The sequence below is a fragment of the Pteronotus mesoamericanus genome, unplaced genomic scaffold (assembly GCF_021234165.1).
Source record: "Pteronotus mesoamericanus isolate MK-2021 breed Mesoamerican mustached bat unplaced genomic scaffold, CSHL_Meso_final contig_2, whole genome shotgun sequence".
Taxonomy (NCBI): domain Eukaryota; kingdom Metazoa; phylum Chordata; class Mammalia; order Chiroptera; family Mormoopidae; genus Pteronotus; species Pteronotus mesoamericanus.
The window spans coordinates 15,187,123-15,202,709 of NW_026555084.1; the positions used below are offsets into that span (position 1 = coordinate 15,187,123).

Here is a 15,587-nt window from a genome sequence, read left to right on the forward strand (position 1 = left end):
TGCTGGGAAAATGGCAGAGCCAGGACCTGAACCCAGGCTTCCCAGTTCTAAATGGCACCAGCCCATCAGCCATGCCCCACCTTGCACGGTGTGCAAGCCCCTTTCCCATCCATCAGCCTCATTGATCTTATAAGGTGGGTGCAATCACTCCAGTTTTACAGACTCACCCTCCTTGGGTCCAGGACCCTGGATTAGAGGGTGGCTCTGAAAGGCCACCGCAGCCCCTCTTTCCTCTGACTTCCTCCCCTCAGGAAGATGTGTGACCCCGGAATGACAGCCTTCGAACCCGAGGCCCTGGGGAACCTGGTCGAGGGCCTGGACTTCCATCGATTCTATTTTGAAAACCGTGAGCAATTCCTTCAGTCTGGGGTGCCTGTTGTCTGCTCTCGTTCCATGTCCTGCCGGGGGGCACAGCAGGGTGACAGGTGGGGGCAGCCGGGGTGGCTAAGGAGCCAGGAAGAGAAAGATCCCATGTGGGCAGGGGTCGGTACCATCTTGGTTCCCCCTCATAACCCTGGCCCGTCCGACTGCCAGCTGTCCCTCCTGTGGCTGAGGATGGGGACCTGGGATAAGCGTGACAAGCCCTCCCAGCCTTCTCCTGCCTGTGACCCTCCTCAGGGAGGATCTTGGGAAATCTTGTTCCCATTTTACAGATAAGGAAGCCTTCCCATGAGGGCACACACCCGAGTTGCAGTCATCTTGACACCTGGGGCCACCCCAGCTGCCCAGCTGGTCACAAGCTGGCTCGTGGGTTGTTATGCACGTGTCCCCTCTGGGTGGGCAGTCTCGGGAAGAGAGGCCCAGAGCTCACACTGCTGTGTCCTGCCTGTTTGTTGAGGTCTCTGTCCGCATGTCTGTCCTTTCTGGGCCTCTCCTCTGCAGGAGAGGCTAGCAGCTTTGCAACCAGGGGCTGTCAGGGGCTGAGCCTTGGCCTGACCTAGGGTGCTCTCTGCCCATGTCCGTGTCTCACGTTGGCCAGGGGTCTGATGGGGACGACCCAAAGCGCATGCAGGTTAGGATCATGCAGCTCAGGACTTGGAGGAAGGCCTCGAGAGGTGACATGCCCAGGGTCTTCCAAAGGGAGGGCGTGCACCAATGAGGCTTCACTAGATGACTTCCGGTGCACGTGGGCAGTGCTCAGACACGCTGGTTCTCAGTGAGAAAGCCGGTCCCTTTCTAAATTCTCTTTCAATACGTCTGGCTCCATCAAGGGTAAAGGCTCAGTTGGGTGCCAGTCTGTCTTGAACTCCTCTTAACATTTCTACTTTCCCTCTTCATCAAAGAGAGTGGCAGTCTCAGGCTGAGGTCTCTTGCAGGCAGGAGGGTGGAGCTAGGATTACATAACTTCCTTTCATTTTCGCTGGACTTATTCAAGTTGTGTCCTGTGATTGTGGTTGTTCACTAATGATTGTGCTAGAGGCATTTCTTTTAAAATCCATTTATATAAAGTGCATTGATTTAAGAAATCAATGACAGTACAGGTGGTCCTTGTGGGTTAACATAAAGGTGATATTTAAGTGACTAAATATCACTTAATATCACTTAATACTGTGTAAATATCACAGTAGAACCTAGTCCAACTCTTCATCACCCAGAGGGGAAACTGAGGCCCGGAGAGGGGAAGTGACTTGTCCGAAGGGACCCAGAAAGTCGGTGGCAGACTCCAGCCCCGACTTACCCCAGGGCCCATCCCTTCCATGTGCTGCTGCTCTCACCCGTGCGTCTGTGGCCGCCAGCTGGACGCTCTTGCCTGCACCCAATCTGACTGAATCTTACAGAGTGCAGGGGCTCAAGAGCACCCCCGAAGAGCTGTGAAGAAGGAAGCCGCATTTCTCCTTGATTGATCAAACTCTGATTCTCCAAGGCTAGCAATGGAAGTTGAGTTGTCACGTGAAGAGAGGCAGCTGGGCCCCCCATGGTCCCCATTGCCCTAGAGCTTCCTGGCTGGTCACTGGAGCCATCTCTCCACTGGTCTGTCTCTGGGGGTGCTGGTTCCCTGGTGCATCCTCCACAGACTTCACAGAGCAGAGCAGAGGCTAGGCTGAGCTAACTCACAGGGCTCAGGGACGGAAAAAGAGAAAAGAACACAGAGAGAAATCCATGCTAGCCCTTGGCCTGTGTCTGGACAGTCTGCCCTGTCATAGCACCGGCACCTAAACTCTAGGCTTGCACATCTGGTCATGTCAGAGGACCCCATGAGACGCAGACCCAGAGTAACTGCCCACTCCTGGCCAAGCCCTACCTTTTCCTGCCGGAGGACCTGGTGTCTTTCTCCCATGCTATCCACAATGGTGGACATTGAAAGCCTGCAGTCTATTCAAGAGACACCACATTAGGGTGGTTGTTTCTTTACAGGTGTCCCTCAGGGCCCCCACCCTCATCAATAGCAGCAAGGCCCAGTGCCCTCAACGATGTTGAGCTCTGCTTGTCCCTTCTGGGATTGTTCCAGGTTGTTCTAATTCAGTCCCACATGGAGACTGACTTCTTTTAGGTTCTACTGCATTTCTTTTAGAAACTGGCCCAGCTTGGGACAAGTGAGATTGCTTCTCTGGACCTCAGTTTCCAGATCTGCTAAATGGGTATGTTGAACTAGACCATCTTAAATGCCTTCAGCTCTGGATGCTGTCAAGGATCCTTACGGAGGCCTCTTTGCGTTTTATACAAGGGCCTCTTGATGACCTCTGACCTCTGAGTCGCACCCAAGCCTACATAAGCTGTTACATTCTCCCTGAAAACCCAGAATTGTAAAAGTCTGTTAGTCTACATACCTAAGACCCAGTGAATTTTGAGTCATTTATCCAAAATCTGGGTAGAAGGTGATTATAAAATTAGAAGTGGATATTATGGGAGGCTTTCTAAAGTCCTGAGGGGGAAAAAAGACATTTTAGATTTTTCAGGAAATCGGTGACTTGCAAACCTGGCTGGGCATCAGAATCAGAGAGGGTAAGAAAGGGGATGGGAGTTTTTTTAATACTGCAGATTGTTTTTGTTAAATTACTTATTTATTTATTTTATCCTCACCTGAGGACACGCTCACTGATTTTATGGAAAGGAGAAGGGAGAGAGAGAGAGAAATCATCGACCAGTTGCCTCTCATATGCACCCTAACAGGGCACCCCTTGTAGGCGCCCCTCCTGGGGACTGAACCGGCAGCCTAGGCATGCGCCCTGCCTGGGAACTGGGCCTGCGACTTTTTAGTTTACGGGACGACGCTCCAACCAAGTGAGCCACACCGGCCAGGGCAATACTACAGATTCCTGAACTGGCATCTCTAAGGGGTTTGGACCTACATTTGGGCTGCACTAAGGAAAAACATAGGGTTGCTCTGGAGCCCCAGGAGCCCATGAGCCCTGTCCAGCCCCTCGCTGGGTCATCGTCTTTCTGTGCTTTTGCTTTCTATCTTGCTAAAAAACATGAAGAGTTCCTAGAATCAAAATAGGTGGTAATAATAATAACAATAATAATAATAATAATAATAAAGGCTAATATCTTCCATAGCGAAAGAAGTTTCAGATTTTCTTCCCAGCTCTATCAGGATTATAAGAGTTATGCATTTCTCCCTAACTCTGAAAAAGCTTCATTACCTCACCCCATGACCACAAGTACCATCCTTACAATTCCAAGACTCTAAAAGGCTATAATATTCTGCGATTTTCCATAATTCTACATGTTGAGAATAGAGGTGGCAAATGAGAAGCCCTCAGGCCACATTTGGACTGCATATGTGTTTTATGTGGCCTGCATGATGTTTTAAATTTGGATTAGATGCCAGTAATTAAAAATGAGACATTTCCAGATAAAAATCCAGATTTCTAGATTCTCCTAAGAAGTCAGAGACTGAGGCCACAGGGATCCCATGTGCTCACATAGCAGCCACAGGGAAGCTGTGTGCAGGGCGCCCTCTGCTGATGGGACGTGGCAAGCTATTCACCATACCTCTGCCACTCCCTATTGCTTCCTTACACAGAGGCAAACGGTCAGTTGTCATTTAGCATCTTGTACCAGCTCAGCCCCTCATTTATATGTACTTGCCTGTCCTCTGTAAGGATCTGGGTTTGAGACTCTAGTCTAAACCGATTTGATTTTATAATCATCTTAGTCCTATATTTCTATGTGTCTGAGACACTATGATTCTAAAACTCCATTTCCCTGGACTCGAAGACTCTTTAGTTGGAAACCCATTGTATCTAAGCTGGGATATGACCCAGTCATCCAGAAGTTCTGCCTCGATGCCCAGGTAGCTGAGCCCTGTCACAGCCTGTCACAGAGGCCGCTCCTCTGGAAACAAGACAGGCAGAGGGGCCTCCACGGGGACGGTGGTGGGGAGTCAGGGAAGCGAAGGCAGACAGGCGGGAGGCCCCCCGTTGCATCTGCTCCGCGCGCTCCTGTGTCTGCCTTGCAGTGTGGTCCCGGAACAGCAAGCCCGTGCACACCACCATTCTGAACCCTCACATCCACCTGATGGGTGACGAGTCGGCCTGCATCGCCTACATCCGTATCACACAGTACCTGGACGCCGGCGGCATCCCCCGCACGGCCCAGTCCGAGGAGACCCGCGTCTGGCACCGCCGGGACGGCAAATGGCAGATCGTCCACTTCCACAGATCTGGGGCACCCTCTGTCCTGCCCCAGTAAGAGCCCCTCCTTCCTGCCATCTGTCATTAGCACCATCTAAAGGAAGGCCATGGGGTGGGGGCGGGAGGACAGCCGGTGTGCAGGTCCCAGGGGAAGAGCTGGGCGGGTCCCGTAGGTGGCAGCTGGAACTCCTTCTAGGGAAGAAGGCCGGGTGGTTGCCGGAGGAAATGGGGCGCCCTCAGATGCGCCCACATACCCACCACACATATGGTGTCTTCCAGTTGAGGGACCAGCCTGGGGCACTGCACTGCAGAGATCTACTCTTCGTTCGTGGAATGTCGCTGCTGTTTCTCCCACCTTGGATTTTGCTGGAATTCCCTCAATCACGTCAGCCCGCTACCACCACCATCACCGTCACCTTCATACCTGCCTCAAGAAAGCCTACCCCCAAAAGCCATCACGTCTTCAGAGCAAAAGGCCACATCTCCCCACCTACCACTTGTCACTCTCAGTCTCTGTCCCCGGCCAGGGCGGAGCTTCCTCAGGCCTGGGTGCCCTGCGTGGCCCCCTGGCCCTCCCACCTGGCTGTCACAGGCCTGGCTGGCCTCGGATGCAGACCAGAAGGCCCAGCTGTGTGCTCGCCCAGGGGCCGGGGAGAAGGAGAGGCCGAGTCGGGAGATCCCTGATCTCTCCTCTTCCAGGGATCCCCCTTGGGAAAGGCAGATGAACCCCCAACCCCCCGAGCCGACCTCCCCTGTGGGAGAGAGAGAAGAGCAGACACCAGGAGCCTCCTGCTTCAGACTGCCACCCAACCTCCTCTCCTGTCCTGCCCTCCCTCCCGGTCTCTGCCTGCCGCTTCTCCCTCGGTGTGGGGGGCGCGATCCTCTCAGGGTGCCCCCACTTTGTTCCTTCTTCCTTCTCTGATGTTTACCTCCAACACTAACTGCCCATTCCACCCCTCCGTCAGGCCTGGGGAATTCCAGCTTCATCACATCTAAGGGAGAAAACCTGATTGCTTTTTGGGGGCAAAAGAAAGCAATGTTTAGGTATCACTTCTACTTGGACCGCATGCCTTTTTATAGCCAAACTCCTGTGTGTTTCGTAAATGGGTTTCGCGTTAATGGATATTTATGTAATAACTAGACCTCTCAATTATTGCGAAGAGGGTTGGGTTGAGTTGAGAAGGGAGGTGGAAAGAGGGCAGAGGGGCATTTTTTTTTTTCTGTTCTAGGTCTTTTATTTATTTATTTTTAAATGTCATCTCTGAGATGGATTTGTCACCAATGGTCACCCCCGGCAGGCAGCGGGACTCAGCCCTAGCGGGAAGGACGTCACGGAAGTTTTGGTCCCAAGGTTCTTTTGAGGACCAAATCAGTTGTTGGTGCTGATAAGCAACAGTAAATCGGGGCGGAGAGAGTGAGGGAGGTTGTCAGGATGGAAATACCTGGACTTTTCTTTGCTTGCCTCCCAAACCGGGGTCCTCATCATGGCGCATCCCAGGATTTCATCCCACCTCATCTGCGTGCCACCCCCAGCACCCCCACCCATCTCTGGGGGTGGTTCATCAGCATGTGTCTTCATCGTCTGCCCCCTCGGTGTCTGCTGGTCCAAGCAGAGCCCTGGAATGTCTACTCTTCACGCCTCGTGCCGCAGCCGTGGGTTCGCATCGTTCCTTCTTCCCCTGCGCCCTCTTCCCCGGGAATTGACTCTGATGTGGAAGCCTTGGCACGTCCACTAGGATCTACTGTCTGCACTGTTTTCTTTGCATGACTTTATATGCAGTAAGTATGTTGAAAAAAACCAGAAAAGAAGAAAAAACACTCAGCAAATCCAATCTACATGTTTTGGACAAAAAAAGAAATAGAGGTTGTATTCTCAGTGTCCGACTCGGAAATATGTTGCTGCCTCTCTGTGCTTTTGGCCTCTGTGTGGCCGTGTTTTGCCAGCATGAGATATTGTCCCCTCTGGAGGATTTTAGGGGAGGAAGAGCCACATCCCCATGGCTTGGGAGGAGGCACTGATTCCCTCTGGGGAGTCCTGGGTGGTGGCTGGAGCAGGACTGATGGGGACGTTTGACCTTTCTGAGTTTTCCCTGATTGCGGGCTGTCTGCTGGGCTCTTCTCTCAACTGCTGCTGCCCCAGGGACAGGTGAGGCAGGCAGGCCAGGGGCTACAGGCCAGGAAAGAGGCTGCCCGAGTCTCCCGGTCTCCAAACTGGTTGATCACTGGCCTCTAGCCTTGGCAGAGACCCTGCTGCCGAGGCCCAGGGGTGGGCGCTTGGCCTGTCCCAGGCCCAGAGGGCTCCCCAGTCAAGCGCAGTGATCCCAGAGCCCCTGAAGCAAAGCCGCCTGCCTCCCTGTGAGCTGCCAGCTCCCACGGCCATCCCCAAGCCAAAGGTGCGGCCTTCGCCAGGGGATGCTGCAGCTACCAAGGCCAAGTCTGGTCCCTTCTTCAGCCTTGGTGTCCCCATCAGTCAAAGGGGTTAAACATTCCTGCCCAGCCTGTGTTGCAGGGCTGATGGGGGATCAAATGGGGTGGCGAGGAGAAGCCCAATATGTCCATGAGAACCGACAGGGTTAGTCCCTGGCTGGACTCCTGTTCCATTCTGAGCCTGGCCAGTCCCCTCCCCTCCCCCGCCTGCCCCCTCAAGTCTCCTCTTTGGTGCCTGTCCGCTGCTTACCAGCAGTGAACTGTGGGGCAGGAGCCGTGGTTTGGGGGTTATTAGGATGCCATTCCCAGCTCTGACCAGACTTGCTGTGTGACCCTGGGCAAGTCCTTTCCCCGTGCTAGTCCTCAGTTTCCCACCAGAGGAAACTGAGCTGGAGGACACCAATGTCCTGCCTTTCATCTGCTGACACACCTCCTGTCCACTGTGTCCCTCTCTAAGTACCAGGAAGTGGAGGCAGTCCCTTCCCCGTGGCCCGCTGTGGAGGCCACACCTGTGGAGTCAGCCAGGTGGCGCGGGCCACAGGACACCCGTGTGATCCTGGGGCAGCAGGCGGGGAAGGGAGGATGGCGGACAGAGCAGCCCAGAGCCCACCCCCACCAGACAGTCAACTCTGTGCTCCTCCAAAACACCCTGTAGATGCAAAAAAAATCCAGACCTAAGACAAGACCTAGGTTCCAGCATGCAAACACGTTTACAGGAAAGTATTCTCCTGGGTTCATGCCTCCCGTGGCGCTAACCCTGACCGTGGCCTCCTGTCTCCCTTCTAGGGAAGACCCCCTGGGGGGATGTGTTTGCAGACTCCCCGTGCTGGTTTCTTTGTTATTATCTGTTTGGGGTTTTGTTTCGGTTCTTTCTTTTCTTTCTTGTTTTCTTTTCTGTTTTTAAAAATATGTGGCTGTGAACTTGAATGACCACTGCTCAAACTTTCTGCTATTGGGGAGGGAGGGGGGAAAAGACGGGCGTCTGTTTTATTCTTGGTGTTTTCAGTGCAATAAATAGCTACAAACTTCTGTGCACGCTGTCTCCTTGTCTGGCTCAAGCACGCATGGGGAGGTCGTTTGTTTCCTGTTGTAGATCTCCCCGGTTGCCAAATAAAAACCCAGGTCTCCATTCTGATTGAACCCACTTGGTCACATGCTCAAGGCTGAGCCAATCACTGGGAAAGTATGCCTGGACCAAGTGCCCCAACCTTAGAGCCAGGGAGGGAGCTCTCAGGCACAGGGGGGTCGCTTAACAAAAGCAAAGGGGTTGTCACAAACAGGAACCAGCAAAGTCTCCCTCGGGGACCTGGGGCAAGTCCCCTCCAGGCCCTTGGTTCCTTGTGTAAGGAGGAAGTTGCTTCAGAAGAAGTCCCTCCCCACCCATTTTTTTTTCCCTCAGCCCAACCTCACAGACAAACCCCTGGGCCTCAAAGCCCCTGGAGACTGGTTTGGAGAAGGAAGGGTCATTTTACCCACAAACTCTGTGTGGACCCAGTGAGTAGGGCCGGGACCGTGGGGCTGGAGAAAGGGATGGCATGAGGGGCTCCACCGGCCCGTTAGAGGCCACATTAGAGGCTAGTTTGGTTCTCTGAATCCAAGCTACTCAGGCCAAGTCAGGGGGTAACACAGAGTCTTCGGCTCCCCTCAGACCACAAGGTGACCGACTGTCCTAGTTGCTGACACAGGACTTGCAGTGCTAAGCCTATAACAGTCCTGGTCAAACCAGACAGAGCTGGTCGTTCTAAACCATGTCCCCTAAGAGGCCTGAGTTCCACAGGACGGGGGATGTGCCTTCTGGAGCCTGCAGTCCCCTCTAGACCATGCTCCTGCCATTCTGGGGCTCCAGGACTTTCGCACCAGCCACTTTCTGGGTCAGTCTTCACTGCTGCTATGTGGGGTGGCCAGGGGGCGGGGCGGCCAGGGGGCGGGGCACGGGGCATGTGCTCCTAGCGCACAGGTGAGGACCTTCACAGTGAGAGCAGAGGCCAAGGCTGATTGCAGAGGGAGCTGGGGCTTTCATTTGCGCTCTTGCCCTGGAGCCTGCAAATCTTTGTGCCAGGCTGCCCAGCAGTGCCTTCATGATCTCCCTACTGGACAGGAGGGAGGGCTTGAGGCTTGGGATGCCATTGCAGACACTTGCCAGCAGATGGAAGCACAGGAGCAGGTTACAGGCTGTCCTGCGCCCTGCTGGGGGGCTCCTATGCTCTGGGCTGTGGATGCTCCCAGTTGACCTCAAGAGGTAGCCCTGCCCCCTCAAACAGTACCAACTCCATGTAAAGACTATTTTTATCTAATGGAGCATGACCTTTTATAGTTCATAAATCTTTCACCACACCTCCCCTCCCGGTTATGACAGCCCTATTCTGAGGATAAAAACAACAGGACTCGTAGGCAAAGAGGCTTCTTGCTGGGCACAGCCAGGGTTCCAGGGCCGAGCTCCATTTCCCCCAGGGTCTTCTGCGCTCTGGTCTGCATTTGCCATCTCTAGACAGCCACCACATGGTAACTGGGAATCTTAAGAACCCCTCTGTCTTTGACCCTCTGCCCTTTCCAGCTATTGCCTCATATCTCACTTGTCTACACCTACAGTCTCCACCTCCTCACTGCCCACATACTCCAAGATCCTTTGTAGAGGGCTGGTTGCTCCTCCTTCTTTTGTGCAACTCAATGCCTCCTTATATCCTCAGGACACAGCGCTGGTGTCCTGTCCAAGAAGTCTCCTCCTCTCTCCCAACACACATTGGGTCTGTCCTTCTATGGGCTTCCACAACCCCTCTACCCACCTCACACAGCCCTCTGTTTTGAAGTCACCTGAGCAAGCACCTGCAAACCTAGGCACGCCCTGAAGTTGTGACAGCATGTGGTCCCTGCTCAGGCCACGTGCAGCAGGTGTCTTCACTCTTGCAAGGAGTAGCCCCCGGCAGATCACTGCTGCTGGAATGGAGGAGGACTGGATGCCGTGGGGGCTTGAGCATCACAGCCACCTCTGCAAGGACAACGGCACGCCCTGCCTCCCTTACATGTGCTCTCAGCCTCTCCTGGGCCCTGCTTTTCTCTTCACTCCGTGAACGAGGAGCCTGTGGAGCACACAGGGAAGGAACCAGCCCACCGTGGTCCAGGATGTGAGGGAGGGAGGTGAGACTCTGAATCCTGGCCGCTCTGAGTGCCTTCCGGAACAGGCTAGAGCAGGCTGGACGCCTGTCCCACGAATCCCTGACGCCACCCCAGTGAGCAAGAGCCATGCAGAGAGCCAGAACTCAGGGCAGGCGGCGGTGGGGACTGGGTCTAGAGGGGCAAAGTGTGTGGGAACCAGAGGAAGAAGCAGGAGGAGTGAGGGCTCTGGGGGGCTTTGTGCAGGTGCCGGACCGGTTGAGATGTGAGTGGAAAGTGGAGGCAAAGGCTGAGGGGCCAAGGAGAAAGGGCTGGGGAGGAAGCTGAGGAAGGTGAGAAATGTCCGGGGCACAAGTGTGCCCCAATCAACTGCGCTGAGGGAGTGGGTGGGTGTCCAGCAAAGGAGATGGCCTCCCCCAGATTGGGGCCCTAGCAGATCTTTTAGGAAACATCCCTCAGCAGGTGCTGGGAGTGTTTGCACAGGGCCGGGCCAGGCAGGTCCAGTCCTGTGGGAATGGCCCCCTCTCCTTGTCCTTCCTCCCAGACGAGCCTCACCCTCTCTTTCCATCTGGGCCTGCCAAGATCAGGGGCCACTTCCCTCTGTGCAGCCTGGCCCCGCCATCCCTTCCTGGGCCCTGGGCCACAGCTGGGGGTGGATGGAGTTCTCTAGAAGTAGACTATTCCTTCCCCCAAGAAAAAGGGGAGAGTGGTCATCAACGCCCCCACCCCTGCTGCGTGGCCTTGGGTGAATGACTTTCCCTCTCTGGATCTCAGTGGTCCCCAAATATGGGAAGTGAGCTGGCTGCCACAGAGTCACCCAGGGAGTTTGCTAAAAATACAGATGTTTTAGGCCCTACCCTCAAGAGAGTAGACTACATTAGGGCTGGGCAGGGTTCCAGGCAGCTGTAGCTTTAGTAAGCACCCAATTCGGGAATTCTGCATCAAGCATCCCCTTCCCCAGTTCCCACAATCACGCTGGAGCTGGAAGATTTGGTTATCGGCAAGCCCCACCCCAGCCTTCCCGCTTCCCACTTCCCGCTTCCTGCTCTCCTGACTCAGCTAGGTCAATATTGACCATAGGCTCCTCCCCTGCCCCTGACTCCCGAGCCACCCCAGAGCCCCCGTAGCTGTGACCCTGACCTTGGGTCAGCAGAGTCAAGGCTTGCTTGACTCTTGCTTAAAGCCAGGCTTGAGGCCCAGAGGGTTTTATTGCTGTGCCCCTCCCACCCTGCATCCTCCACCTCCTTCTGGTTTGGCAGGGCGTCCAGGCTCACTGGAGAACCACAGGGCTCCAAATCCTTAACTCCATCCTGCAAGAGGAGCCCATCCCCAAATCTGGCTTCAAAGACAGGGACTCTGCTCCCCAGTGCCGCTCACCATGGCGTGATCTCTAGCAGAAGGTCCCTTCTTCCCATGGCTCTCCCCCAGCCACCTCTGTGGGGCACACTGTTTCTGTTCAACCCATTCACTTCACAGATAGGTGCACGGAGGCCCAGCTTCCCAGGCATCTTGCCATGGAACTGAAAGGTGCCCTGGGTCTCCATCTTGGCCATCTCTGGCTCCAAGCACATGGCCCCCGTCCTCCTTCTCCCTGGGTTGGCGGGGGGCCGGAGCTAGGCCTCAGTTTCTTTGTCTATACAAGGCACAGCGGGCCCATGGAGCCATCCTATCCGGTGGGTTTCTGCGTGTCCTGTTTCGCTCTAAGCACTCTGATCGTTTTTTGAAAATACGCACTGAGCATCTGTATTACTTCATCTCCTCTGCTGGAGGAACGTCATTCTCCTTTTTTGCACCTGAATATACCGGGCTCCGAGAGGGGAAGTAGCAGACCCAGCCGTGTCACACAGCCTTGAGCTGTGGAGCCGAGACGCAGCTCTGACCAGTGATGTCCAAGTTGGCGCCTACCCGCTACAACTCTCGAAGGGATGCAGTTCACAGATGCTGGGGACTTTAGCAGGAAAAGGCTTTCTTTCCCCTAAGTAAAAAGTGACCCTGCATGGGGCTGTTGAGGGGGCCTCCGTGTCACCAGAGCGAGCGGGCTGCTGCTCCGTCCTCAGGGAGAACAAGGGGGCGCTGCTCAAGGATGCACAGGAGGCAGGGCGGGCTGGCGGCCCTGGACGCCCTTCCAGGACAGGACCAGCGTCAGCAAGGCCTCAGCCCCACAGGGAGTGGCCTGGAGCTCAAGAAGCCAAACTTTCCATGAGCCACCAGCAAAAAATGAGTCTGGAGAAGAGCGTCCACCGCAGACCTGAAGGCTCAGCAACCCAGGGTCACGTGGAATTCAGAGGGGCCGGGACCATCTTAACTCTTTGCTGGCTGTCCCCAGGGCCACCAACAAACTGCTTTTGGCGCCATGCTGTGCTGTGCAAAGCTCTGAATTGTCATGATGTCCCCCCAAAGACACACTGTCAGGGAGGGGCAGAGCTGGGAACGAGCCCAGGCCTGTGTAGCCGTACAGCCTGCGCTCCCCCCCCCCCCGCAAGCCCTCTGGTGTCCAAGGAGCGTGATCTAAGAGTCTTAACTGCCTGGAAATGAAATGGGGTGTCTCAGAGAGATGTGAGGGCAAATGTTCTGCGCATGCCGGCTGGGCTGTCAGGGCTCACCAGACGAAGGGCTGAGACCTAAAAGAATAGGCAAGACTCCCAGGGGCAGACGGGGAAGACGCTGCCTCAGGAGCCTAGGCCTGCTCAGGACTCCATGTAAGGATGAACTTGGCTGGGGCGGTGGAGGGGAACACAGGAGGCGCAGGGCCCTCCTGCTGAGGATCAAACACTAACCCTTGTGACCCCTGGTTTTTTTCTGTTGACCCTCACTTGACCTTGGGAACATGGCTGAACCTAATGATAAAACGCCCCTCCCTTCTGTGTCCCATCTCCCCTTGATGTTTGCTCTCAGATCATAGGTTTGAAGTGACTACGGATGGTCCAGTGTCCCATCTCAGTGCTTCCCAGCACTGCCCAAGAGAACACCTTCTCCGATGAGTCCCAGATCAGGAATGAAGGGCCCCAGGGTACCCTCCACCACACCCCAAGCAGGCCCAGATGCTGCCTCCCAGGGCGCCCACTAACCTCTCATGGTCACGGGACTATGGACACAGAGATTAGCTGAGAAGGAGAGCAGAGCACTGAGTCAGGGTGGGGAGCCCTGGGCTGGGCTTCAGCAGCAGCACATTCTCACGTGGGCCTTGGGGCAAGCCCCGCCCCTCAGGCTGCTAAGACCCTGCGAATGCGCAGAGAAGCCCACAGGAGGCCCTGTTGGAGCCATGCTGGTGTACATCTTTTGAACCAGTTGCTCATGTTTAAAAACGGGCAATTTCTCATAAAAGTTCAGATTTCTAACTTCTCTTAAAAAGCCTAGATATCTTGCAACCTGCATTCGCCGCCAGTTCACCACAGTTCCCACCGCCCCCTTTTGTCTCTCCAATACTCACTAATAGTCGGTTGCCACTTACTCTCCTACTCGCACCTGCAGCGTTGCACCCCAGGCTCCCTGCCTGGTCCTGCAGACACTGTGTTTTACCGCCTGGTAGGACAGTCTAGGATGGCTGGCTGAGCTTCTACTCCAGACAGGGCTGCGATTCCTTCCAGATGCCTACTCTGCTCTCGTGGGGTCCTCTAGCTGGGGGTCCCTGGTCCCTAGCGAGTTCCCACTGCAGTTGGGATGTGGCTGGGGTCAGTTCTAAACCAGGAGTCAATAAAAGGACCGTGATGGGAGCAACTGGGAGATGGTGCGGGCGGCAGGGAAGGGAAGGGCGGTGTGGTAGGACGGGCTGTCTGGGAGCACCGGAAATGGGAAAAGCAGGACAGCCCGGGAGACTGGGCCAAGGGCGGCCAGTCCAGGAACCGCAGGCCCGGCTGCAGGGTGGTTAGCAGGGAGAAGGAGAGGCAGGGGGAAGCAAGGCAGGGAGATGAGGCAGGGGGAGGTGAAGCAGGGGATGGCCCACAGACTCCTAGGATCTGCCAATCGCAGGCTCAGAATCCGGGGAGAAGCCTGGACTTCTAGGATGCTCTGTTCCTGACTCCCAAGATGCAGCTGTGTGAAGAGTGTGTACAAGGTCATGGTGGCCTGGGCCTGGGGTCTGTCCTAGGGCCAGCAAGGAGAGCCAAGGACAGAGGCACAGGGACACGGTCACTCTCGGGGCTGGCGCCAGGGGCCAGGAGCAAGGCTGGAGCCTACCCCCTGGGTGCGGGAAGAAGCACCCTGAATTGTGAGGTCCATTCCTACATCCTCTGCAAATTAGCAAACCCATCTCTCTTCCCCCATCTAAAGCCCCAAACAAAGAGGAGTGGGAGGGGGGCCTGGCCCTTTGTTAGGGGAAATTTATTAATATCCGAAATATGCAGCATGCAGGCCTTTCCTTTCTACCCCCAATCAAAGCCTTTGCAGACACCTGGGCCTCGCATTTGAAAGGCTCTGGGGCTCTTTTATATGGCAAGGTCCTGCCAGGAGGAGGTGGGGAGAACCAGGAAATTCTTCCAGCCTGGGAAAGTCTAGGCTCCTCCCAACCCAGGTCTTCCCCCTCCAGCGGCACCTGCAGAGACGGCAGGAGAGCAGCTGGAGAGGGAGGGGAAATGCTGGTTTGCCCTGGTTTGCCCCCCAGCTCTGCCTGTCTCAGCTGAGTAACCTTGACCAAGTCTCTTCCCCTCAGTGGGCCTCAGCTTGTCCATATGCATAATGGGGAACCAAGTAGCCTTTATGGGCCTTCTGCATCTTCTTCAACATCCTTCCTCAGCCCCACCTGCCCCCACTGCCATAGAGGAACGAAGTGTCAGAAGCCAGGGGAGCCAGGACAGGGGGCAGCCGAGTCAGTTTCCTCATCTGTCCAATGGGAACTAGAAAGCCCTGTGCTGCCCACCTCGTGGCTCTTGGCAGGTAGGAGGCAGGGTAAGGAGTGTGACCTCATTGGGTTTTATTAACAATATACCAGCAGAATACAGATGGGTGGGGGAGACACAGGAGAGACACAGGCGCAGAGGCTGGTGTAGCCCCACTGGGGATCACCGTGTGCAGGAGACCCGCTCAGGTATGTTCACACCCCACCCTCCTCTCTCAGGGGAGCAGGGACCCCAGGGCAGCCCCTTCTGTGCCTGGGGGTTGAAGACACCAAGGCTTCCAGCCCCGCTCCTGGGATGTCAGCTGCCGTCTGCTCTCCGCCTCCACCCACCCTCACGCCCGGGCCTGGGGACCCAGACGTCCCGGAGCACAGTGGGCGGCATCAAGACCAGTCAGCCATATGTGTGGACTGCCTCCAAGTCTCCTAGTTGCCCTGGTCATCCACAGCCAAGGCCAATTTCCCAGCAGTGCCCAGAGCTGGAGCACAGAGTGAGGACCACCAGGATAAGGGAGAAGGGAAGAGAGGGGCCCTGGGTCTTGGTTATGACCCCTCATTCCCTTCTCCATAGCTTGTGCACATCAGGCATCTCTCTCCTCTGTCGTAGTCATGTCCTACACAGAGGACCCTGCTCGGAAGTG

At 55.5% G+C, this 15,587-nt stretch overlaps 1 protein-coding gene across 2 annotated transcripts in view; it reads left to right on the forward strand.

Annotated features, from left to right (window-relative positions):
- Nucleotides 1-7,978, forward strand: part of CAMK2A (calcium/calmodulin dependent protein kinase II alpha) — a 59,039-nt gene extending 51,061 nt beyond the window's left edge. For both annotated transcript variants that reach the window (XM_054568182.1, XM_054568183.1), the window contains 3 exons: nt 252-346; nt 4,403-4,631; nt 4,857-7,978. In XM_054568182.1, the coding sequence (XP_054424157.1) occupies nt 252-346; nt 4,403-4,631; nt 4,857-4,860 (328 nt within the window). In that variant the 3' untranslated portion in view covers nt 4,861-7,978. The remainder of the gene's footprint in view (nt 1-251; nt 347-4,402; nt 4,632-4,856) is intronic.
- Nucleotides 7,979-15,587: the final 7,609 nt, after the last annotated feature.